Source organism: Myotis brandtii, unplaced genomic scaffold (assembly GCF_000412655.1).
Source record: "Myotis brandtii unplaced genomic scaffold, ASM41265v1 scaffold368, whole genome shotgun sequence".
NCBI classification, from domain to species: domain Eukaryota; kingdom Metazoa; phylum Chordata; class Mammalia; order Chiroptera; family Vespertilionidae; genus Myotis; species Myotis brandtii.
In genome coordinates, this window is record NW_005364139.1 from 496,419 (window position 1) to 522,463 (window position 26,045).

A 26,045-nucleotide genomic window follows, 5' to 3' on the forward strand; every position below is an offset into this window, starting at 1 on the left:
CCCTTCTGCAAGAAAAAAATTTCCAAGTCTTTCTGGAAATGTAACTAATGCAACATAACAATGCTTCAACTCACTCACTCTCTGATTGTTTTTTATAGAGGTGTGACATAAGATATAATATTGATACATGCCATTAATATGAATATCATCTGAGATTACTAGTTTATGATAATGTATAACACTATTGACAACATAAAACATTAAAAACAGCTCTGCTATCTGTTAATTTTATGACTTCTATTATCATGTAATTAATGCATAGAGTAAAAAAATGTATTCGGGACATTGATTTGGGGGAGAATGAATCAGGGAGGCAGAGAGATTGGAAAGAGAAAACCTAGATAAGGGGTCGGTCTTGGGGAAAGATAATCAATGATGAAGATATGAGTCAAAATTATAATTTGGTATTTGCACTTAAACCTAGTGAATACATAACCAAATCCTTAAATATTGTCACCTTTCCAAATCTGCAGATTACTTGGTCTTACAAGAACATAATTCTTATTTCCCAGCCCACACTCCTCACTATGGCAAGTTATTTTGTTACTGATCTCAGCACAGAGTAGCCAAACAGGCCCTTCTCCCTTAGTTTTGGCCCAACTTCCTCCCCGCCTGGAGCCCGGAAGGCATACCTGGACAAGGGCAAAGCAGAACACTTTGCTGTGACCTCTCTGGGCACAGCCTCTCACCAGGGAGTGGTCATAAGCAGTATTCAAAACCAGGATCCAAGGTGTGGTCTGAGCTCCTTTAAGCCCAAGGGATTTGGGAGCTCCTGGTGAGTCCCCAGAGAAGAGTCCAGAAGAGAAGATGGAAGGGGAGTGGCCCCCTGGGGGGGAACTCCTCTTCTACCTCACGGTCAGCCTTCTGCTTCAAGGTAAGATGGGGCAAGAACAGGGAAGACCAGAGTGTGGTTCTGAAGGACATCTAAGAATTCCCCTCTAGTATTTGGAGAACATTCAGAATTAAGATGTTAAATATTTCTTCCATAATGTCTGTGTCTTGATTTCCTTTTGGTGACAGAAAGACAATCCACTGATCAGGGCACAGCCTTCCTCTATTCCTACCTGCATAGGGATCTACCAAGCTGTCCCATTTCACCATCTCTCCAATGCCATCTTTTCACTGACCCCAGAGCTCCTTCCACCGTGTGTCATCCCACTCTCCCTATCTCTTTTTCCTTTGATATGGTATCTATGAAAAGAGTAGATGCTAATTTTAAACATGCCCTGAAGGAGTAAGTGAAACATCAAGGGAGGGTGGGGAACAATCTGAGGCAAAAGGAAGTGGATACTTTGCTTCCACTGGGGAATATTTGTTCCAAGTCAGGGTACATAGCTTCAACAGTATGGAAAGAAATGGAGATGAAGAGGAGCAGGCAGAGAAAAAGAACAAACAAAGGTGACAATGGGGCAAAGATTCTGCTCAGGTACTACCCAGACGGCTCCCTGGCCATGGCCAAGGGACACCACCACACAGGCCTCACTATGTGATCAGCACATAGTATATGCTCAGTGGTATCACCTAATAATTCCAATGTTGGAAATAAACCCCAACATATCTGGGGTCACTAAATCTGAGATAAGCAACATAAAAATGCATAGCACCAAGGTAAACATCCATTCAGAATACCTTACATATTTCCCACATCCACTTAGTACTAGTAAGTGCTGTTGTTTGCTTCTCTTATCTTTTTGATACATCTGTTCTTGCAGAAGTCCCTGAGGAAGAAATGCAAATGAGAAATACATCAGAACAGACTAACTACCCGTTTTAGGGCAGTGCTCAGCAGTCTACTCGGTGGGCCCAAGAACATTGTGATGGGTCCACTAAGACTCCTTAAAGTGGCTGCCATTGCAGCAAGGCTGGTTTGCATATAGATTTGGACAGGTTTTGCATGAGGATGAAACAATGGGAATGAGGATAGAGCCCTGACTCAGCTCACCACATAGACTTCCACCATTTGCCTACCAGACCAGCTCATCCTCTGACCCTGGCAGGAAGGGCTTGGCCTTGGGAGGTTTTGGTACAGGAAGGAGGGTTCACCTGCTTCTCCCAGTATGTCCCCTGCTTTCTCTCTCTGCAAAGAGGCTCCGTGGAGACCCTCTCTCACAGAGTCTCTGCTTTCTACAGGAAGAGCCGACACTTTCACCATCAATTGCTCAGGGTTTGACCAATATGGGGTGGATCCTGCTGCCTTCCAAGCAGTGTTTGACAGAAAGGCCTTTCGTCCAGTCATCAACTACAGCATCCCCACTCATGTCAACATCTCCTTCACCTTGTCTGCCATCCTGGAAGTGGTGAGACCTGGTCCCCACTTTCCATAGCTTCTAATGGGAAACAAGGATCCTCTGTCCTGTCCACCCAGCATTGTACTGGTCTAGTGGCGGACAATAGGTACTCTGAATGGATTTCGTATAAATAGAGGGGTTTCCTATAAGATGGGGAAACATAAAGAAGAAAGCTGCAGTGGTATTTTTTTCAGGAATGATTTGTCCGTGAGTCCTGTTCTTTGTGAATGCTCTAAAAGGAAGTGATCTGTCTGTTGATTAAAACCTGAATGGTACCTAGATACAAGAGGAGGCAAGTAAGGAAAAGACAGTCCAACATTTAGAACTATGCCTGGCCCAATACATTAGTCAATATTATTAAGACTATGACCTGGGAGCAGGGCAAGACTTTTTTGCATTAATGCACTAATGGTCCTGGGTGGGAATTTCTTCACCAGGATGTACGGCTCCAGCTTCTGACGTCATTCCTGTGGATTAATTTGGTAAGGCAGATTCAACTATCCCCTTCCCACTTCCATTTATAAGTTATTTTTGAGGAGTTACCTTAAGGTTTTCCAGTCCAAACCTCTAGTCAGTGTATAAATCTTTCTGAGACCAAATAACTCCATTTAGAACAGTGGGGACACGAATCTCCCTGAGCATCTTAGGAAGGGAGAAATGGTGACCGAAGAAAATGGGCAAGTGGTTGTAAGCCAGTCTATTGGTGTGTTCCTGGGTCTAGGTGATATTAGGCTATATTTAAGGACTGCCTGGAAAAAGGGCCATTGTGGGGTATTTTGCCAATGACAGCTGGCTAGATAAAGAGGAGGAGGTAGGAATGGGTTAGTAGGGACATGACTGGTGTGAGAGGATCAGAGTTTAAAGAAGAATGGGGGAGGCTGATTGGACCTCTGTTTCCCACTGCCCTGCCTGTAGATGTGGGACAATCCTTTCATCAGCTGGAACCCAGAAGAGTGTGTCGAAGTCAATAAGCTCACTGTATCAGCAGAAAACCTGTGGCTTCCAGATATCTTCATTGTAGAATCGTGCGTATCTGGGCTGGGAAAAGCCTGTACGAAGCCCATCTTAAAAGAACAGCCTAGGGTCAAGTGCAGGGCACAGGGACACCAAAAGATTCAGACAGGGGCACAGCCTCCATTCATTGACTCCCACAATTCACTGACTCCCACAAAACACATGAGGAGTAGCATAGGCAACATAGAGTGACGTTAGAGAAAGAACCCAAAAGGAGAACACAGTAGGGGAAGACCTGGGAAGAAAGGGAGACACCGGCTGATTAAGGCCCCCACAGCCCCCACCTCTCCTCCTCTCAAAAACAGCATGGATGTGGATCGGGCACCTACAGGTCTCTCCGCGTATGTCAGCAGTGACGGTCGGATCAAGTACGATAGGCCAGTGCGGGTGACCAGCATCTGTAACCTGGACATCTTCTACTTCCCTTTTGACCAACAGAACTGCACCTTCACCTTCACTTCCTTCCTCTACACAGGTGAGTGAGACATGTTTTGGCAGCTATTTTAGATTCGCAGGAAGACAATGAGTGGTGTAGGTATTATGAGGGAAAGTTTTAGACCAGTGTTTCCCAATTCTGGCTGCCCATTAAAGCTTTTAAAAATAGCAATAACTATACAACACCCTAGAGATTCTAATTCCATTGTTCCAGGTGGGGCCCAGATGCTCTTATCTTTTAAGATATATTTGTATTTATTTTAGAGAGGAAAGGAGAGGAAGAGAGAGATAGAACATCAATGATGAGAGAGAATCATTGATTGGCTGCCTCCTGCACTCCCCCTAATGGGGATCAAACCTACAACGCAGGCATAGGCTCTGACAGGGAATCGAACTGTGACCTCCTGGTTCATAGGTCAACACTCAACCACTGAGCCACACCTACCAAGCAGTGATGTTATTTTCTATGTATCTCCCCAGGTTTTGCCAGTGTGCAGAGTTAAGAATTACTGCTTTAATTCCTCAATAAACTGTTGTTTTTTTGTTTTGTTTTGTTTTGTTTTTATATTTTATTGATTTTTTACAGAGAGGAAGGGAGAGGGATAGAGAGTTAGAAACATCGATGAGAGAGAAACATTGATCAACTGCCTCCTGCACACCCCCTATTGGGGATGTGCCCGCAACCAAGGTACATGCCCTTGACCGGAATCGAACCTGGGACCCTTCAGTCCGCAGGCTGACGCTCTATCCATTGAGCCAAATCAGTCAGGGCCTGTTGTTGTTTTTTAAGCCACCAAACTACTGCTTTAGTCTTAAGTGGCCTTTGCACCATATCTGACCCTGAGCTACTGAACCTCTATAATTTTTAGCTCAACCCTTTTAACTTTAATAGCTAACACACTTAAACCACTAACTCAATGTGACTGAATGCCACCAGGTATCACGGGGCAGATTTGAATATATCAGTCATTAAATGGGCATACAGGTAATGATAAAAATGTTGAGCTGTGCATGATTGATTCCACTAAAACAGCACCATACAACTGGGGAATTGAGAAGGAAAATGGGAATGACTCTCGTTTGAGTCACATTCAAAATTCCCATAACAACTTTGACTCATCCTTGTTTTCAACAACAACAAAATCAGTGCTACAGCACACACATATGAATTTCTGGTCCTGGAACCCACTTCTGAAAAATCCTGATGCCCTGCTTTTAAAAAGACAAAGAGGAAAATTTGTTGAAGAAACTCAGTGGGGGAGGAATTGAATTTTGTGGGCAGAAGGCTTAGGAACTTGTGGACTGAGCTGCCCTGGCTCCCTTGCAGTGGACAGCATGCTTCTGGGCATGGAAAAGGAAGTGTGGGAGATAACAGCTACGTCTCGTGACGTCATTCAGACCCAGGGAGAGTGGGAGCTCCTGGGCATCAACAAGGCCACCCTAAAGATGTTGGTGGGCAGCAATGTATATGACCAGATCACGTTCTATGTAAGTCCAGGAAACACTCTTTGACTTCCTATCCCAATTGCTCTGTGATTTTTCTCTTGATCCAAAGCTTTTTGAGGTATAAAAAGAAGCTTTAGGGGGTTCAGCACCTGCTCCCCACCCCACCCTATACCCTGATGGTCCTAAAGAAGGATCCCCAAGGACCTCTGCTTTGCAGAGAGGAGGAGCAGCTGGGCTCCCCCCTCAATGGAAAAGCCACCATCTGATGGTGCAAAGGGCCCTCCTTGCCCCTCAACATCTACAGTTGTATTCCCAGCAGGTTGGACACAAATGCAAATTAGAAGACAAACTGGGGACACTTCTGTAGGAGGGCATGTGTTACTTAAAGAGACCATCCCATGACCAGCCAAACAGCACACCAGCAAAGATTAGAGTCAAATATGCAACTGAGCCTTTAGCATCAATGTAATTGCCACATTCTCCACACTGTCTCCTCCCCCACCAGGTGGCCATCAGGCGCAGGCCCTTCCTCTATGTCATAAACCTTCTGGTGCCCAGTGGTTTTCTGATGGCCATTGATGCCTTCAGCTTCTTCCTGCCTGCAGAAAGCGAGAACCGTGCCCCATTCAAGATAACCCTTCTGCTGGGCTACAACGTCTTCCTGCTCCTGATGAATGAGTTACTCCCTGCCAGTGGCACCCCCCTCATCAGTATGGCCCCTCCCATTTTCTGGGGAAGAGAAGGCAGCAGAGGACAGGGAGGGGAACCTGGAGAACTGGCTGCCTCTCTACTTAAGGAGGAAGGGGGTTCTGGGGAAATATTGAATTTGGGGAAAGAGGCTTAAGAAAAGTGTAGAGATGATCCACCCTCGTTTAGTGTTAATTGCATTTGTCTTCAGGTGTCTACTTTGCTCTGTGTCTGTCTCTGATGGTGCTCAGCCTGCTGGAGACCATTTTCATCACCTACCTGCTACACCTGGCCACCACTCAGCCCCCACCTATGCCCCGGTGGCTCCATTCCCTGCTTCTGCACTGCACCAACCCAATGAAATGCTGTCCCACTGCACCCCAGAAGGGAAACAAGGGTCTGGGTCTCGCCCCTGCCCACCTGCCTGGTAAGGAAGTCAGCACTGCCCACACTTTCTCCTCCAACACCTTCATTTCTCTGCTTCAGCCTCCTCCCCTGCCCCCCCTCCCTCCCAGTTGATCCTCACAGCCCATGGCTGAGTCTATTTTTCTCTGTAGGTCTGAAGGAGCCTGTGGAGTTGGTGGGGAAGGTGCCAGGCCCCCGAGAGGCAGAGTTAAATGGGTGCCCTGAGTCAACAAGGGGCCAACAGGAAGATGAGGCCCAGAAGCAGCACTTGGCCAGCCTGTGGGTACAGTTCAGCCACATGATGGACACCCTGCTGTTCCTCCTCTACCTGATTTTCATGGCCACCTTCATCACCTCCATCATCGTCCTCTGGAGCACCTAGGCTGACATCCACGTCCATCTCTCCCTGCAAACCACAGTTTGAGTTTCTCCTTGTATTAGGGCCAGCCAAACCCTGACCTCTTTCATAATCTTAGCCACTTCTCCAGTGACTACCATGTCCTCTTCTATATTCTCAAAACTTCAACACAGCCCTACCGAGTAGGTTCAGAACAGCCATAGTCCTCTCGTATTCCATGGTCATCATTCCTGCACAAGTTTAGTGTTCCTCAGCCACACCTAACTTAACTCTGACTTCCTTATCAATTGAGGTCCAGGTCAGTGCAGTCTCTCCTTGATTGATTGACCCAATAAACAACTTTCCAGGAAGCACTGACCCCTCAGTACCTTTATGATAGGTCCACAAACTCTGGGGTGGAGAGTCCTCCTGCAGAAGTTTTGATACTTCACCCTAAACAGGTGTATCGTAATATTATTTGATTTTAAGTCTTTCAGTCACTTTCAGAGTTTAAAAGAATACAAAGGTAAAGTCTCATTTGCAAGAAATTACTATAAAATGGTTATAATTGCAAAATATTTCTTTCATCAATCATTTCCATTTCACTTTCCTTTACCTCTCTCATTTCTAAAATTGCTCTTTGAAATAAATATTGTGTCATTTTTTAAAATTCTGACAGATTCCTCTGATTCCACAAAATCAAACTGAGAGGGCCGTCTGAATACACGTGCTTGGAGGAGGGCCAGGAAAGCAGTCGAGGACCTCAGTTAGAGTTCAAGTTAAGTAAATTGTCATGCAGCCACATGATGGAATGCCTTGTAGCCATTTAAAGTGGGAATATAGATCTATGTTCATAAACATGGAAACAGGTCCATGGTATATAAAGTGGAGAAAACAAGTTACAAAACAGTATGTACATATTATTTCTGTAGGAAAACAAAAGTGCTAGAGAGAAATGCAGAGAAAAAGGTATGGATGGCTAAACACCAAAACATGAGCAAACTTTGTGCTGGATAATGAAATTGGGATTATGAGTGATTGCTGTTTTCTTTTATATATTTAACTATATTTTCTTAACTGTTTTCAATGAACAAATATTACTTTTACTATCAAAAATCATATTTAAAATATTTAATTTTTTTACTTTTCAATTACAGTTGATGTATAATATTATATTAGTTTCAGATGTACAACCTGGTGATTAGAAATTTACATAATTTACAAAATAATCCCTCCAATATTTCCAGTAGCTACTTGACACCACACATAATTATTACTATATTATTGACTGTATTCCCTGTGCTGTATTTTACATCCCCATGACTATTCTGTAACTACCGATTTGTACTTTTTAATCCCTTCACTTTTTCACCCATCCTCTCCAACCCCTCTTTCATCTGGCAATCATCAAAATGTGCTCTGTATCTATGAGTCTATTTCTGTCTTGCTTGTTCACGTAATTTGTTTTTTAGATTCCACATATAAGTGAAATCATATCATTTATCTTTTCCTATCTGACTTATATCACTCAGCGCAATACCCTCTAGATTCATTATGTTGCTGTAGACGGCAAGATTTTATTGTTTTTATTCCTGCCTATCACTTAGAATCAAAGGACAGATAAAGAGCTTTCCAGGCAAGAATAACTACTGAGTTCACCACCATCAAACTAGTATCACAAGAAATTTGAAAGGGTCTTCTTAAAGAAAAAGAAGAAGAAAGATAAAAATATGAATAATAAAATGGCATTAAATACATATCTATCAACAATTAATTTAAATGCAAATAGATTAAATACTTCAATCAAAAGATGTATGGTGACTGAATGTGTAACAGTGGGAAATTGTAACCTACCCCACCCCACCATTCTTTTGATGTTGTTTCGATAAATGCCGACTCTGACTAATATGTAACTTATAGATAAGCAGCATGTTTGTATAAGAATACTAGGAACTAACTTCAGAAGATGCAACCCAGACCGTCAGTCATCCCAGTTCCAGGAGATTTACTGACCTTCAACCATAGAACCAGGATGATGAAGACCAGGATGATACACACCAGACCATCACATAACCAGTTTCAAGATCCTCATCAGAATGGACTATGCTGGCCTGCATGTAGAGAACTTTTCAACCCCACTCTTTGTTCTGCTTTCCCTCTCCCGCCTTATAAAAACCTCTGCTTGCACTGAGATGTTGAGATGGACTTTGTGACAAGAGTCCATCTTCTCGAGATGCCTGCATTTGAATAAACCTCTTTCCTTCTTCACCAGCATCTGTTTTACGAATTTGGTTTTCCTGGTGGCAGGCAGCCAAACTTGGGTTCCGGTTACAAATGGGTAACAAAACAAGATCCTTATGTATGGTGTCTACAAGAGACTCACTTTAGATCAATAGACACACACAGACTGGAAGTAAAGGATGGAAAAAGATAGTTCATGAAAATGGAAATTGCCCATGCACCAAGAAGTTGCTGGTTCAATTCCAGGTCAGGGCACTTGCCCGGGCAGGACACAGCCAATCGATGTTTTTCTCTCTCTCTCTCTCTCTCTTCCCCCTTCCTCTCTCTAAAAAAAAAAATCAATAAAAATATATTTTTAAAAAAAGAAATAAGAAAATGGACATGGAAAAAAAGAAGCTATAGTAGCAATACTTATATCTGACAAATAGACTTTAAAACAAACACTATAACAAGAGACAAGAAAGAACCCAGCAATTCCACTTCTGGGTATTTATCCAAAGAAACCCAAAACACCATTTAAAAGACATACACATTTAAAAAAAAATAATAAGACATATATATTCATATGTTCATTGAAGCATTATTTGCAATAGCCAAGATTTGGAAGCAACCTAAGTGTCCATCAGTAGATGAGTGGATAAAGAAGAAGTGGTACATATACTAGTATACAATGGAATAAAACCCCATATATTTTTTTAAATCTTTATTGTTGTATTGTTGACATAGGCCATCCTTTTTTCCCCATTAAACTCTTCCAACCCACTCCTGGTCTCCCCGCCCCCCCTTAAAAAAAAAAAAAAGAATTCCCTATTAATAGCACTTCACACCTTCATCAGCAGTTATTATCCTGAGGAGGATTTTAACAGCTAGCTGGGAACAAGGCCTTGAGGACAGACAGAAACTGAAAGGGAAAGTAAAAGCATACCAAAAAATATATCTGAATTATATTTGAATTAGGTGAATACATTTCAGGGATCTATTTACATTTCTACCTCCCCTAAGAGAGTGTGCTTGTCTAAAGATCAGGTACAAATCTCATCCATTTTTTAAATCCTCCCCAGAGGATATTTTTCCATTGATCTTTAGAGAGAGAGGAAGAGACAGAGTGAAACATCAATGTGAGAGAAACACATCAATTGGTTGCCTCTTGCACACGCCTCGACCAGGGCCCGGGCCGGGGAGGAGCCTGCAACCCAGGTACATGCCCTTGACCAGAATGGAACCAGGACCCGTCAGTCCTCAGGCCGAGGCTCTATCCACTAAGCCAAACCGGCTGGGGCTCTCATCCATTTTTATAGTTCAGTATATGGTACCATGCCTGACATAGCATAGGTGCTTAATACAGACTTGTTGAAGGGTTAATATATGAATGTATGCTAGCCAATCAAGAAGCACTATTTTAGAGGAAGAGGGGGCAGGGGGAGAAAATGAGAGATATCTGTAATACTATCAACAATAAAAAATATATTTTTTTAAAAAAAGAACCACTATTTTTCCAGCTCTAGGTGTAATCCCTTTATCCCATCCTGGTATAGTTTATTTTTCCCTAACTAATGTGGAAAGTTAGCAGCCCATTTTTATATGTGAATTTAACTATCTTTGAGTTCTTAGGCATGTTACTTATACACTAGTGAAGGCATTTCTGCTTACAGATTCTCTTATGTTTCCTTCTTTCCATCACTTGGAACATATTTCTCCTTCAGAACCTTGTCCTTGACTTTTACAATAACTTAAAATGAAGAATGTTTGCCACATAGTTGAGAAATTTCAAATTTCTTAAGATCACATTGCACCATTTTTTTTCTTTTCCCACCTCCACATTTATATTTCTCTAGATGTTATCTTGCAATTTTTTCCCCATCTCATGGATATGTGACTAGGTTTTCTGTGCCAAAATTGTTATAATTGGCAATGTCCTTTGCAAAAAAAACACCCAAAAAACAACACAACCTGTTCATAAATTAGGTCTGAGGTGAGCCTTGTGGTCTAAAATAAGAAGCGAAACAGAGTTAATAACCCTGACACAGATTATTTCACATATAAAGCATGGTTGTAGAAATCTATACAAAATAAGTAGCACTTTTTAAATACACCATGAAGATGTTTCCTAACATGTGTGGCTGGCTACCTTTCTCAGGGAACCACCAGAAAGGTTTGGAGCTTCTCAGTAAGCAAGCAGGAGGACTTATAAAGGCACAATTTAGCATGCTGAAGGTAAATGCAATTATGACATAGGTCATTAAGATACTCTCCCTGAGAGTAATTGAGTGATTCTGCCAAGCTACCCAAAGCCAACATTTTCTCTTTTAAAAAAAGAACAAAAACAAAAACATATTTTTATTGATTTCAGAGAGGAAGGGAGAGAGATTGAAACATCAATGATGAGAGAATCATTGATTGGCTGCCTCCTGCACACCCACTACTGGGGATTGAGCCCACAACCCAGACATGTGCCCTTGACCGGAATCGAACCTGGGACCCTTCAGTCCACAGGCCGACGCTCTCGCTCTATCCACTGAGCCAAACTCGCTAGGGCCAAAGCCAACATTTTCCATGCCCAGGTTTCACTTACCTGTTCCACCCTGTTCTATTATGAACTTTGCTAGATACCAAAAGAGCAGTAATTCTACCTGCTTACTTAATTCCTACTAAGTAAGTTAAGAACACATCTCTTGCCTATTTCCTCATACTTGGCTGAAGAAAGATCTGCTTAGATTCCTAGTCTCAGGAATCTTGAGTTCACAAACTACTTTCCTTTCATTCTTCTCTGCCTTACACTTTGCTCTGCATTTCTGTGGCCCTCTTAGGAGGTGGGTTCTTCGGTAGAGTAGCTGCATAATATTGGGGATAAAAGAGATCACCCGTGTTTCTGGTAACTATCGCACTTGCCACGCAGCCAGCAAACCAGGGGCCCCATAACAGAAGACTGCCTGTCACCACAGGTCCCTGCAGCATGAAGGAACAGGCTGAGAGCACCTTGCTTTCAGTGCTGATGGGTGGAAGGTCAGAGACCTCTGCCCTCTGACCCCTCAGCAATTTAGTCTGTTCTTCTTCAGCGTTGGTGATTGTACACACAGCTCCAAGTTCGCACTAGTTTACTGCATGGATATAAGGGGGGAAAGGCTTGTTCTTGGCATCAGTCTTATCCAGTGGCTGGGTGGCATTCTTTAGTTTGATCTGAGGTTCTTGGGGTTCCACACTGGGAACTGCTTATTTGGTTTTCCACTTCCTTGGCTGTGCCCCTTCTCTTCCTCCGTTGCCTCTGCTTTTTTGGCTTTGGCTCTCCGTCTGCAGAGCCTTCCGGTGTTTGAGGGGGTTGAGGGGGGTTTGTGCAGTGGCCCGTTTGTGCTTCTTTTGCTTATTCACACTGCCAATGGGTCTCCCCTTCTTCCTTCCTGAATGGAAACCCTCTTGTTTGGGGGAAATGGTCGTTGTATCAGTCTCCTTCCCTTCAGCCTTGGGATTTGCCTCAGGGGCTAGTACACCCACTGGAGGTACATTCTTTGAGTCAGAAAAGATTCAAGCTGCTGCCCCACTTAAGGAACTATCTGGTAACCCTAGATTACTCCCAGATTTCTGTGAGGTTGCAGATGCCCTGGCACCAGGGGTTTTCTTTCTAGCAGTGACCAGGTCTGGGTGTGTCTCTGTCTTCACTTTGTGGTCCCCACTGCCACACCTCTCCTCTAAAGACCTCTCAAGGGGCATTTCTACGTTCAACTCCTGGTTTGTTGGACAGACTGGGTCGGATGCCACCTAACTTTTTCTCTTTCCATCTCAGCATCCTGAGGAGCAACACTCCCACCTTCAGGAGGGCCACTTCAGAGATAGTATGTCATCCAGGACAACTATGTCTCCCTCCATCTCTGCACTGTTTGAAGACACACTCCTAATATTTGGGGACCATGATCTTCTGAACTATAGCTTCCAATTTCAATCCCCATCCTTTCCATGGGGCAGTATTTTGGTCTTAGCAAGACTTGTGAGGCTTAGCAGCAGGGAAGTTTCTACTGTCTGGACTTGGAAGGTCCTTGGTGGATTCCCTCTTAGATATTGTTAGAAATAAGGTGAGCCCCCGCAAGTCAGGGGTCCTGGTAGAACATAAAGCATACTCGGGAGCCCTAGCCAGTTTGGCTCAGTGGATAGAGCGTCGGCCTGCGGACTGAAGGGTCCCAGGTTCCATTCCGGCCAAGGGCACATGCCTGGGTTTCGGGCTCGATCCCCAGTGCGGGGCATGCAGGAGGCAGCCGATCAATGATTCTCTCTCATCATTGATGTTTCTCTCTCTCTATCCCTCTCCCTTCCTCTCTAAAATCAATTAAAAAAAAATTTTTTTAATTAAAAAAAAAACATACTCTGGAGCCAGGCGGCATGCCAAACATACTTCTGCATAGAAGGGTGCGCACACATAGTCTGGAAGTGAACGCACACCGCACACCGAGCAGGTGGTCTGCCCGGGATTTATAACCTCTGACGCCCGTGACCTGTCCCTTGCTCTTGATTGGAGCTCAGGACACAGTCTTTCACGATTGGCTGATTCAAAGGGAGGGGTTGGCCTTTGCTGTTTCAAGATGGCGGCCCCCAGGGGAGCTGCAAGCCATGCGGCCAACATGACGGCTGCCAAGTCACGCAGTCCAAAATGGCGGCTGTCTAAATTGTTCTTTGACAGAAAAGATGACTTGTTTATTCTCACAGTATGGACTTGAAATCCTGTGTAAAAAGATGGGCATAGAAATTAAATGCTTTCTCAGCACCATCTTTTGATGGGTGAAGGAGGTGTCCTTTATGTTCAGTGTTACTGTTCTTCACATCCTATGACTGTCTCTTACTGGGAATGGGAGAGATAAAAGAACAGACATGACTCCTCGTGATTAAGGGGTTTTGAAAAAAATGTTTCTTTGTGGGAAACAGTTTATTGCCTTCGCTATCTGATAAGCGTAGACAGAGAACCCCCCGAAGGCTGGGTGCCTTTGAAGCCCTAGCAAAGGTCGGAGCTAGGTGCCACCTCTGTTTGTCCAGACAGTGGTAGCTGAAACTACTCCCCCATTTATTATGTAAATCCTTGCTGATGGGCTAGTCTGTCTGTTGCCAGGGGTCACCTGCCTAAGGGCTATGCTATGGGTGCATCCCAGATGAATAAAAGCTTGGTGAGGCCTGAGCACTGGAGGAAGTCCTTCCCCTTGAGTTGGACTTGCCCGCCTGGTCCCCCAATATTTCAAATTATCTCTTGTCTTTTCATTTTCATTTGTGTGCGGCTCTGCTTCCAGGTCCTGAACCCTGACCCACGCGGGACGTGGGAAGGAAACACCCAACATTTCTTTTGACCTGGAAGCCTCAGCATAACATTACTAGGTTTGGTGACTGTGTAGACTCAGCCAGGTCATGTCCCTCAGTCTCTTGGGGTGGCCCATACACATTTTAATTGCGCATTCCTGGAGGGCTGCTGCTGTTGGCTGGAGAAGTCTGCTGAGAAAGATCCCAACAAGATTCCTGCTGTAACTTCTAAAGTTCATACCCAATTTTCTATGCTGCCTCTTTAGTCACAATTACACTAGAATTGATTAACAAAAAAATAACTACCCTTTTATACATTTGTAGACTAAAAAGTATGTTTCTAAATAACTCATAATTCCAACAAATAAATCATTGAATTTTTTTAAATTCCTACAATTGAAACTAGTACATATCAAAATGTCGGTGGTAAATATTTCAAAGGAAATGTGTAGCTTTAAATAAACATAGTATAAGGAAAGAAGGAAGGATACAAAGATTCTAGGAAATGTTAAAGCAATGTGTAGTAACAGATCTGTGGTCACCTGGCAATCAGAATGGAGTGGGGAAGGGCAAGAGAGAGCGATTCCAAAGGGTCACATAGAAAATTTGGAAGATAATAAACTGTTCGTTATCTTGATTGTGATGATGGTTTCACAGGTGTATACATTATCAAAACTTGTCAGTGTGTAGTGTTGAAATAGCTTATTTTATATCGATTATACTTCAATATAACTGTTCTTAAAATGTGCCCATGGAGGAACCCTCCTGCGTTGCTGGTGGGACTGAAAATTGGTGCAGCCACTATGGAAAACAGTATGGAGGGGCCTCAAAAATTTAAAAATAAAACTACCTTATGACCCAGCAATTCCACTTCCGGGTTTTTATCTGAAGAAATCCAAAACACTAACTTGAAAAGATATATGCACCCTATGTTCATTGCAGCATTATTTACAATAGCCAAGATATGGAAGCAACCTAAGTGCCCCACCCCCATAGACGATTGAATATAGAAGAGATGGTACAACCCTGGCCAGTGAGTCTCTGTTGGTTGGAATGTTGTCCTGTATAGCAAAAGTTTTTGGGTTTGATTCCAGGTCAGGGCACATACCTAGGTTGCAGGTTCAATCCCACATCAGGGCACCTAAGGAAGGCAACCAATTGATGTTCTCTCTCACATTAATGTTTCTCTCTCACTCTCTCCCTTCCCTTCTCTCCAAAATCAATAAGCACATCCTCAGGTGAGGATTTTTTTTAAAGGAAGATGTGATACAGATATACAATGGAATATTAACCAGCCATAAAAAAATAATAAAATCTTACCAATTGTGACAACATGGATGGACCTAGAGGGTATTGTACTAAGTGAAATGTCAGACAAAGAAAACCAAATACCATATGATTTCACTTATTTGTGGAATCTAAAGAACAAAATAAATGAACAAACAGACTCATAGATACAAATAACAAACTGATAGTTGCCAGATGGGAAGCGGGTTGAGGAGCTGGGTGGAAAAGATAAAGGACTTAAGAGCCCTGGCCAGTGTGCTCAGGGTTAGAGCATCGGCCCAGGTATCGGAAGGTCTCGGGTTCAATTCCCAGTCAAGGGCATATATCTTCATTGCAGGTTCAATTCCCAGCCCCAGTTGGGTGTGCAGAGGCAACCAATCAATGTGTCTTTCTCACATCAGTCTCTCTCTCTTTCTCTCTCTCTCTCTCTCTCTCTCTTTTTCTCTCTCTCTCCCCCTTGCCTCCTTCCACTCTCTCTTTAAAAAATCAATGGAAAAAAATATCCTAAGGATTAACAACAACAACAACAAAAGGTAAAGGGATTAAGAAATACAAATTGGTCCCAGCCGGTGTGGCTCAGAGGTTGAGTATCGACCTATGAATCAAGAGGTCACCAGTTTGATTCCCAGTCAGGGCCCATGCCTGGGTTGCAGGCTTGATCCCCCGTAGGGGGCCTACAGGAAGCAGCCAGTCAATGATTCTCTCTCATCATTGATGTTTCTATCTCTCTCTCCCTCTCCCTTCCTCTCTGAAAATCAATAAAAAGATATATATTTTTTTTAAGTACAAATTGGTAGTTAAAAAATAGTCACAGGGATGTAAAGTACAGCATAGGGAATATAGCCAATACTATTGTAATAGCTATGTAGTGCCAGGTGGGTACTAGAATTATCAGGTGATCACTTCAAAAATTATATAAATGTCTAACCACTATGCTATATCCCTGAAACTAGTATAAAATAATATTGAATGTTAATTGTAATGAAAAATAAAATAAAATATGCCCGTGATGAAAAAAACTTAAATATTATATAACAATGTAAAATGAAAAGTTAAAGTCCTTCTACATACCCCACCTACAACTACTAATGTCTTTGAAGTCTTCCGCAAGGGCCTTCACAAGCATATCCATCTCTCTTTCCTCCAAATAGATAACTGTACTGAATTTTGCATTTATTATTCTCTTACTTTTTGTTTCGGTTTTACTGCATATGCATGAATTTTAAACAATATATTGTTTAAATATGTATACTTTAGAATGCACACATGTTATGTAATATCATACTTCATATATTTTGCAGCTTGTTTTTAATCATTCAATATTATGCTCTTGAGGGTGAAAAAGATGAAGGGATTAAACAAACAAAACAAAACAAAAAACTCATAGACACAGACAACAGTATGGTGATTACCAGAGGGAAAGGGGTAGGGAGAGGTAGAAGAGGAGGATATAGGGGGGATAAATGGTGATGGAAGGAGACTTGACTTGGGGTGGTGAACACACAATACACAGATGATGTATTATAGAATTGTACACCTGAAACCTATATAATTTTATTAACCAATGTCACCCAAATAAATTCAATAACAAAGAAAAAATATATTATGCTCTTGAATTTAACCATGTTGATGGGTAAAGTTAATAAAGCTTTTTGTTGCATAGTATTCCATTACATAATTCTGCTCTAATATACTGTACGTGTGGTTATTGAACATTTGACATGGCTATTGTGGAAAAGAAAAAATAATGTTGCTATTGTGAAGGGGGAACTTAATTTTTAATTTTAGTCCATTTAAATTTTAATAGCCACATGGGACCAGCAGTGCAGTGCTAGAATATACCCAGGAGGAGAATTCACTGGGTCTTATGATATATACATCTTCTATTTTACGAGACCAGGATAAATTGTTTTCCAAATGTTTTACTCCCACCCACAGTGCATAGGAGTTCCTGTGGCCCTACAGCCTCACCAACACTTCTATTATCAATGAAATGAGTGTGAATCAGAACTATCTGGGGAGCTTTTATTTATTTTTTAAATATTTTTATTGATTTTTAGAGAGTAAAGGAAGGGAGAGGGAAAGAGAGATAGAAACATCAATGAGAAAGGAACATCACCAATTGGCTGCCTCCTGCACGGTCCATACTAAGGATTGAGCCTGCAACCGAGGTATATGCCCTTGGCTGGAATAGAACCTGAACGTTTTAGTCCACAGGCCAACGCTCTATCCACTGAGCCAAACTGGCTAGGGCTTTTAAACACACACACACACACACACACACACACACACACATACACTTCTATAAGTGTGGAAAGGTGTGAGTGCAGGTATTTTCAAAAAGCTCATCAAATGATTTTTTATTTCCACACATTCCCTGGTGGCCTCAGGGATGTAGGCTTTTGGAAACTTTAGATAAGGAAGGATAAGCAGGACAGTTCTGTTTTAGGAGAATGGCAAAATGAAGGATTAGACTGGAAGGGGATGGACTAAATATCTAGAAGACATCTGATCCATAAGCTATTCTAATAGTGCGAACAAGGCATAATTCAGACCCACACTATGGTGCTAACTGTGGAGACAGAGATCTGTCAGTCAGGTTTATATAACAAGGAAGGAACTTAACTTCTCAATCAAGCTACTTATCTCAATATTGACAATAATCACTAATGTCCACAATTGGACAAAGGATGCATTTCTAGAGCTTTGTTACTATGCAACAGAGTTTCATTAACTTCACTTTACCCATCAACACAATAATTACATGTTCTTGCCTTCCGAAACTAACAGGTCCCTGCATAACTGTCCCTCTCTCAGGGTTCCATGCACGTTCTCTGAGGCACAGTAACTTCCAGAAGGACCTCATGAGGCCTTTATCAATGGCCTCACCTGCCCCATCTCTCAAGTCACCCATTTTCCTTAAAAAGTACTTGGAATTCAGATGTAAAACCACTCATTAGACAAGGTTGCTAAACCTTGGCCTAACTTCTTCCCTTCCTGGAGCTCAGAAGACATACCTGAACTGGGGCAAAGCAGGACACTCTATCGTGACCTCTCTGGCCACAGCCTCTCACCAGGGAGTGGTCACCTGTCATGAGCAGTATTCAAAACCAGGAACCAAGGTGTGGTCTGAGCTCCTTTAAGCTCAAGGGTTTGGGGGCTCCTGGTGAGTCCCCACAGAAGAGTTCAGAAGAGGAGGATGGAAGGGGGGTGGTCCGGTAGGGGGGGACTCCTCCTTTGCCTCACTGCCAGCCTTCTGCTTCAAGGTAAGATGGGCAAGAATAGGGAAAGATGGGAATATTTTCTGGGAAAAATCCAGAACCTCTCTCATTCTCCAGAACTAGTAGAGTGCATCTAAAATAATTGAGTTAAACATTTCCTTTCTTTGTAGTATGTATGTTTTGGTTTCCTTTGGGGATAGATGAAAAACGCATTTCACTAATCAGTAAACACAGCCCCTCTCTCATTTGCCTGTATAGGTAGCTATCAAACTGTCTGTCCTACCATTTTATCACTTGTCCAATTCCACCCCTTTATAATGTCCAACTTCTCCTTTCTACCAAGATATAGAAGGTATGAACAGGGTAGGTTGGTCCCATTAACATGGGAAGATCTTGTGGAAAAGGTATATGGAGGGAAGAGGAGAGCATTTGCTTCCCCCTTTCTCCTTAGTTTGGATATATGCCTTATGAGTTAACTGGTCTGGCAAGATAGTGGAAGGTCTTGGGAAAGGACTTGCTGGGCTATGGTACAGGAATATCCATGGAACCATCTGGGATTGGGGTGCAGGTGAGGTGGGCAGAAGGGCTTTTACAGTTTATTGTATAGCTTCACCAACCACATGGTGAATGATCAAAGAGATCTTCTCAAGATGCTGATGATGAAAATGGCACCCACAGATTTTAGAGGAAGTCACTGAATTTGAGCAGGGCACAGAGCACAGCACACAGCGGGCAGTCAATAAATTCACATTGAATAAAACGTCCTTAAGTCTCCACATATTTCACATCACGCTCATGTTTATGTCTCTCCAAACTTTTCCTTTCAAGGAAGTGGGAAAACATGAAAGTGGGAAAGGAAAATTGAGAAGATGGTAGGGAAATTGTGGTCAGTGACTATGAGGAAGAATCCTAAGAGAGCTAGAGAGGAAAGAGTATGGCCAAACAAGAGCCAAAACTTTAAGTGCATCTAAAGGTTGCAACTATGGAAGGAATAAGACTCCCCGGAGAGGCTGTTTGCATACACATTTGGGTAGACTTTATACAGGAGCAAAAGCTCAGGAAGAGAGGTCTGAGGTCTGAGCCCTGAAAGGTCAGCTCACCACATCAGCTTCCGCCATTTGCCTACCAAACCAGCCTACCCTCCCAGCCCCGGCAGGAAGAGCTTGGCCTTCGAGAAAGAGGGGCTCAGATGCCTCACCCCATGTCTACATGTTTATCTCTGCAGAGAGGCTCTCAGACCCCAGCCCGGGCAGTCCTCTCACTTAGGAAACACAAAAGCCCTATCCCCATCTCACAAGGTCTCTGCTCTCTGCAGGAAGGGTGAACACTTTCACCATCAACTGCTCAGGTTTTGATCAGCATGGGGTGGACCCTCTTGCCTTCCAAACTGTATTTAAACAGAAGAACTTCCGTCCAGTCATCAATTATAGCATCCCTACTCAGGTCAACATCTCCTTCACTCTGTCTGCCATCCTGGAAGTGGTAAGTGCTGACTACATTTTTTTCCATAGGCTGCTAATAGGGAACAAAGGGTCTTTACCCTGTTAACCCAACGTTGCACTGGTCCAGTGGTGAGCAATGAGTCCCCTGAATGGATGTTGTACAAATTAGGTGTTCATCCTATGGGGTGGAGAGACACGAAGGGGAATGCTGCAGTGACCTTTCTGCAGGGAACACTTGTCCTTGAGCCCTGGCCTTTGGGGATAGTCTATAAAAAACATATTCCCAGTGAGTCCCCATGCTGTTTTTCCCCCTATACTTTTCATTCAACCTACATTTTTCTGACCTACCTTTCATTTGGAACTTGTGAATGAGAAGCTGAACTGTCACATAGGACTACTTAGGAAACAAAAGGAGGAGGTAGACGAGGACCTGATTTTGTGGCATTAATCATCCTAAATGGTTTTTTGTTTGTCTGTTTGTTTGTTCAGGATGCACAACTTCAGCTGCTGACATCATTTCTGTGGTTAGATTTGGTATGTAACTTCTGCTTTCTTCTCTTTTTCTCCTTCCCTTTTTTTTCCTGGCTTTGTTGCAAAAATCACATTTGTTGCAATTGACAGTGCCCGAAGGCATAGACACATCCAATCAGAATGGGGCCAATGCTGATGACAAATAGTTTTCTGGGCTGCCAATCAAAGACAGATGGAAAATACAAGAAGAAGGACAATACAGTTGGAAGCCACCCATGGAAGTTTCAGGGCCCAAATGTATCTAACACCCAGCTTAAGATTTCCCTGAGTGGAAAGTGACATCCAGTAAGACTGTTAATTAGAGAAGAGGAGGCATTATCATGAGGATAAGAAGACTAATCAGAGTTCAAAATGAGCTCAGAAAAGCAGCATGCATAACAACGTGCATAGTATGATTCTATCTGTATAAATAAAAGTGAACGCTGGAATATGTATTAATTTTTTTCTAAAATGATACACAAGAAACTGTTAATAATGGAACTGAGTTGGGGATATGGACTGAGTGGGAGTGTTGAGGAGGGAGAAGATTTCTTTTTATATTATAACTTTCTGGAATGGTTGAAGCTTTATCATATATCCTGAGTACATACATTTCAAAGATATACATACATATGTATATATTTTTAAGGGAATGGAAGGGCAGGAAATGCTGGCATAACTAGCTCCAGGTTCCAGCCATACCATCCCTCTGTGTCTTGTGCTCTAGACCTGGAATAACCCATTCATCAGCTGGGACCCAGAAGAATGTGGTCATATCAATAAACTCACTGTGACAGCTGAGAACCTGTGGCTCCCAGACATCTTCATTGTGGAATCGTGGGTATCAGGGCTGGGAAACTGGAGGGAAAAACCCTTCTGCAAGGAGAAGACCAGGGTAGTGCAGGGCAAACCCGTTCTGTGGGGCCACTAAAAATGGATTTCAGCAAGGAGCACAACCACAGCTTGTTAACTTCTCCCCTAGAAATTGGAAAGTGGTGGGCACAAAAGATGGCAGAGTGGCCATAATGAGCAACGTTGGGAAGCCTTACCTTAAGAGAGAAACTTACACTGGTGTGAAACCCAGAGCATTTGCCTCCCTCCCCTCCTGCCACCTAGCATGGATGTGGATCATACCATGGAAGGCCTCTCGGCGTATGTGACTAGTGATGGTCACATTGTATATAGCAAACCAATGCGGGTGACCAGCATCTGTAGACTGGACATCTTCTACTTCCCCTTTGACCAGCAGAACTGCACGTTCACCTTTAGCTCTTTCCTCTACACAGGTGAGTGGCAGTAGAGGTTCTGGTTTGAGGTAAAATGAGATCAACCAGTGGGGCAACAAAAAAGTACACATAAGCAAAGTCATTTTAATGCATAAAAAGGGACAGTTGAGTATTTGCTAACTGGGGAGGGTGTGGGTGGTGGGGTGGGGAACTTAGGCTGGGACAAGACTTCCTGAGAAAGCCCATAATCAAAAACAGGCAACTGAGCAGCAAGGAAGTGATGTTATAGGGCAGTCTGAAAGAGGGAGCTAGAACAGTTTTCTAATGCATCTCTCTGAGCCCTGCCCAAGTCGGGACTGAAAGTATGTTGAATGAATGTTTGTCTCCCTTGCAGTGGAAAACATGTTGCTGGGCATGGAAAAGGAAGTCTGGGAGATAGCGGATACCTCGCGTGACATTGTCAGCACACAAGGGCAGTGGGAGCTCCTGGGCATCAACAAGGCCAAACCAAATATGTCTGTGGGCTCTAGTCTCTTTGACCAGATCATGTTCTATGTAAGCCCAGAGATTCAGGAAGGGATATCCATCCCCTGGACCTCCATCATGGGATCTCTTGCTTCTTGCCCCAAGACCAGAAAAGCCCTGAGCACCATAACCTTCATTCTTCTTCTCTCCTGAGTCCCCCAAAGCAGTCCCTTTTTCTGAACCTGTCAGCTCTGGCCTTGGTTTACTTTGGTGGGCATGGGGGAGTCTTGTTAGTCACATGTAAGCTGCTCCTCGTCATTCAGCCCCAGAAGCAGCCCTTGTTTCAGGAGGATACCAATAAAGGAAGGGGCTGGAGCCATCCTTAGGTCTCTTAGCTTCACCTGGCTCTCTGCTCTCTCCTCCCCACCAGGTGGCCATCAGGCGCAGACCCAGACGCTATATCATAAACCTTCTGGTGCCCAGTAGCTTTCTGATGGTCATTGATACCCTCAGCTTCTTCCTGCCTGCAGAAAGCGAGAACCGTGCCCCATTCAAGATAACCCTTCTGCTGGGCTACAACGTCTTCCTGCTCATGATGAATAAACTACTCCCTGTCAGTGGCACCCCCCTCATCAGTATGCATCCCCTCTCCCAACTACTGGGTAATGAGAAGAAGAAAAAAGGAGACAGGGTAGGCAGGTGACCTGGCTAGACCTGCTGAGCAGATAAGGCAAAAAGGAGAAAGAAAGCATCTTAGAAAAGGCTCTCTGTGTGAGACAGAAGAGGGAGGGAGAGGTCCTTCTGGACCTGCCTCACTCTGGCGTGCTCTCACCCTCACCCTAGGTGTCTACTTTGCCCTGTGCCTGTCACTGATGGTGGTCAGCTTGCTAGAGACCATCTTTATCACCTACCTGCTGCACCTGGCCAACACCCAGCCCCCATCCATGCCTGGGTGGCTCCACTCTCTGCTCCTCTACTGCACCAGCCCAAAGATATTCTGCCCCACTGCACTCTGGAAGGAGAATGTGGGTCCAAGACTCACCCCAACCCACCTGCCTGGTAAGAGAACTCACACTGCCCACACTCTCTCAACTTTCGCAACCTCTCACTTCTCTAATCATATGTCCATCCCACTTCATGGCTGAGTCTCTGTCCTCTCCACAGGCCTGACAGAGCCCAGGGGGTTGGTAGGGAAGAATCTGGAGCCCAGAGAAGCAGAGCTAAATGGGGACTCAGGAATGACAAAGACACAGCTAACTGACCTGTGGGTACAGTTCAGCCACATGATGGACACCTTCCTCTATCGCCTCTACCTGCTCTTCTTGGCCTCCACAATCATCACAGTCATCGTCCTCTGGAATTCCTAGGCGCTGATATCTAATGTACCAGAGAACCCTCAGCCTCAATGACCACCTCAGACCCTGCTCTTCGGCACACACAGTCCCTGCTCCAGCCCTCCCTGGGCTTAAATACTAGTAGAATCACTGCTGCTCTCTCAGAAACAAGAAATACCACTCCCAGCCCTAGCCAGTTTGACTCAGCAGATAGAGCGTCAGCCTGGTGACTGAAGGGTCCCAGGTTTGATTCCGGTCAAAGGCACATGCCCCAAGTTGGGGACTCAATCCCTAGTGGGGAGCATGCAGGAGGCAGCCAATCGGTGATTCTCTCTCATCATTGATGTTTCTATCTCTCTCTCCCTCTACCTTCCTCTCTGAAATCAACAAAAATATACTTTTTAAAAAAGTAATATCACCCCCCAAAAGAATGGGGATTGGTGCAGATACTTTAGAAAACAGTTTGGCAGCTCCTCAAGTGTTAAACATAGAGTTACTATATGACCTAGCAATGCCATTCCTACATATAAATTCAAGAGAAATAAAAACATATGCTCATACAAAAAATTGTACTCAAATGTTCATAGCAGCATTATTCATAATAGCTATAAAAAAAGTAGAAACAAAGCAAATATCTATTAACTGATAAATAGAAATAAAATGTTATCTATCCATGTAATGGGATATTTTTCGGCCATTAAAAGAAATAAAGCATTGATACATGCTACAACATGGGTGAACCTTGAAAACATGAAAAAAAAAGAAAATCTAGTCACAAAAACTACATATTATATAATCCCACTTATACCAAATGTTCAGAATATGCTAATTTTAGGTACAAAAAGTAGATTATCATAATGCTCTCCAGTAAAGAAAAAAAGGAGACATATGTACTACTACTTGTAATACTTTATTAAACAATAGTAAATAAATAAAAGATTAGTGGCGGGTTCAGGGTGGAGGGAAAGGCAAACCAGAGGGTTCTGCGGCCGCTTCTAGTAGTTTCTAGGACTGCCGGGCGCTCAGCCAGGCAGAACTGAGGTGGTTGCTGGGGCTGCTCGGAACCTGGTGGCGTCGTGATTGGAAAGCGGATGGCCACGTGGGGTGATCATGGAGGAGCGGGCAGAGGGCACCAATGTCAACAACTGGCACCGGGCAGAGCGGGATGCTTCAAATTGGTCCACAGATTAGATGAAAACACTGTTCCTGGCAGTGCAGGTGCAAAATGAGGAAGGCAAGTGTGAGGTGACAGAAGTGAACAAACTTGATGGAGAGGCGTCCATTAGCAATCACAAAGGCAAACGTATCTTCTTTTAAGAGTGGAGTATCACACTAACTGGACAGGTACCTCTAAGTCATGCAGCACAGGGACATGTGGAGATCCCCACTTTGTCTGATGAAAACAGCGTGGACCAGATCAGTGAATTCCCCGGTGACATTGCCATCTTCCAGGTGAGACTTCCCACCTTTGTCTGCTTCTGGCGTCGCAGGAGGTTCCAATCTTGGCCAGAAGGGCACTTCGCCACCATCACCTTGACCTTCAGTGATAAGAATGGAGAGACTGAACTGTGCGTGGAAGGCCGAGGCATCCCTGCTCCTGAGGAGGGGAGGACACGGCAGGGCTGGTAGCGCTACGACTTCGGGCATCAAAGAGACCTTGGGCTCTGGCGCACGCTTATTTTAGAGCCAGCAGCGGGAGCCTCAGCCTGCCCGGCGCTTGGGTCCAGCCCTCTCCTGACTGAGGCTTGACTCACAAGATTGCACCATCCCACCCACTAACTTAGGGAAATGTCAATGAATAAGACAGATAGGAGGGGACTAGTTTTCTAAAGTCACAAACTAAATAAGATGATTTCATATACTTTAATTGTTCTGAAGACAATAAAAGAGGGTAATAGAACAGAAAATGACACATAGATGAACAGCATGTTCCAGAAAAACCTCTCTGAGAAAGTGACATTTGTGTCAGCCCAGAAATGAATGACAAAAAGTAAAATAAAAATGAGTGAGACAAGGATGAGATATGCCATACTGGGAGGTTGGGATGAAGCATAACAGGCGCTAAACTTCTGGAAGCGATCTGGGTGGCCAGGTCTTTGGATGAGTGAGGTGAGAAACTGGAGGGAGAGTCCACGTTGGTTCCTTTGTTCCTATGGTTTAATGTTTATGAATTGTGAGGGTAAGCTTTTATAATCCACTCAAAGCATTTAGAACAGTACCTTTCAAACAGAATCTATTTTACTAATCCATGCATACTGCCTCACTCAAAAAAGAACTGGTGATAATATAGAATTGATAAGGAAAAAAAGAAAAGTTGCAACAAACATTGCTAGAATTACATATAGATTCACTTACTAGATACTATGTAAGAGAATATGAGTTTATAGGTGTTTTTTAAATTATAAAGCAAAAGCTCTAACTGGTTTGGCTCAGTGG

At 43.5% G+C, this 26,045-nt stretch overlaps 2 protein-coding genes across 2 annotated transcripts; both read left to right on the plus strand.

Moving 5' to 3' along the window:
* The first annotated feature begins 807 nt into the window (after positions 1-807).
* HTR3C (5-hydroxytryptamine (serotonin) receptor 3C, ionotropic) lies at positions 808-6,955 on the plus strand. The gene is made up of 9 exons (XM_005872122.2): positions 808-874; positions 2,131-2,297; positions 2,726-2,770; positions 3,204-3,313; positions 3,608-3,777; positions 5,065-5,225; positions 5,689-5,893; positions 6,082-6,297; positions 6,428-6,955. The coding sequence occupies exons 1-9, from the start codon at positions 808-810 to the stop codon at positions 6,655-6,657; spliced, it is 1,371 nt and encodes a 456-aa protein (XP_005872184.1). The 3' UTR covers positions 6,658-6,955.
* Positions 6,956-18,610: 11,655 nt separating this feature from the next.
* On the plus strand, positions 18,611-23,642 carry LOC102239220 (5-hydroxytryptamine receptor 3C). The gene is made up of 9 exons (XM_005872123.1): positions 18,611-18,677; positions 19,948-20,114; positions 20,564-20,608; positions 21,312-21,421; positions 21,701-21,870; positions 22,205-22,365; positions 22,706-22,910; positions 23,119-23,334; positions 23,440-23,642. Exons 1-9 carry the CDS (start codon positions 18,611-18,613, stop codon positions 23,640-23,642), a joined length of 1,344 nt encoding a protein of 447 aa, XP_005872185.1.
* Positions 23,643-26,045: the final 2,403 nt, after the last annotated feature.

What these genes read in the sequence shown, in the direction of transcription:
- HTR3C (XM_005872122.2), top strand. Translation starts at nt 808, where the DNA reads ATGGAAGGGGAGTGGCCCCCTGGGGGGGAACTCCTCTTCTACCTCACG. An exon ending in CATTCCTGTGGATTAATTTG is followed by an intron (nt 2,771 to 3,203) that starts GTAAGGCAGATT and finishes CCCTGCCTGTAG; the next exon opens with ATGTGGGACAATCCTTTCAT. An exon ending in CACTTCCTTCCTCTACACAG is followed by an intron (nt 3,778 to 5,064) that starts GTGAGTGAGACA and finishes GCTCCCTTGCAG; the next exon opens with TGGACAGCATGCTTCTGGGC.
- LOC102239220 (XM_005872123.1), top strand. Translation starts at nt 18,611, where the DNA reads ATGGAAGGGGGGTGGTCCGGTAGGGGGGGACTCCTCCTTTGCCTCACT. An exon ending in TGTCTGCCATCCTGGAAGTG is followed by an intron (nt 20,115 to 20,563) that starts GTAAGTGCTGAC and finishes TTGTTTGTTCAG; the next exon opens with GATGCACAACTTCAGCTGCT. An exon ending in TAGCTCTTTCCTCTACACAG is followed by an intron (nt 21,871 to 22,204) that starts GTGAGTGGCAGT and finishes TCTCCCTTGCAG; the next exon opens with TGGAAAACATGTTGCTGGGC.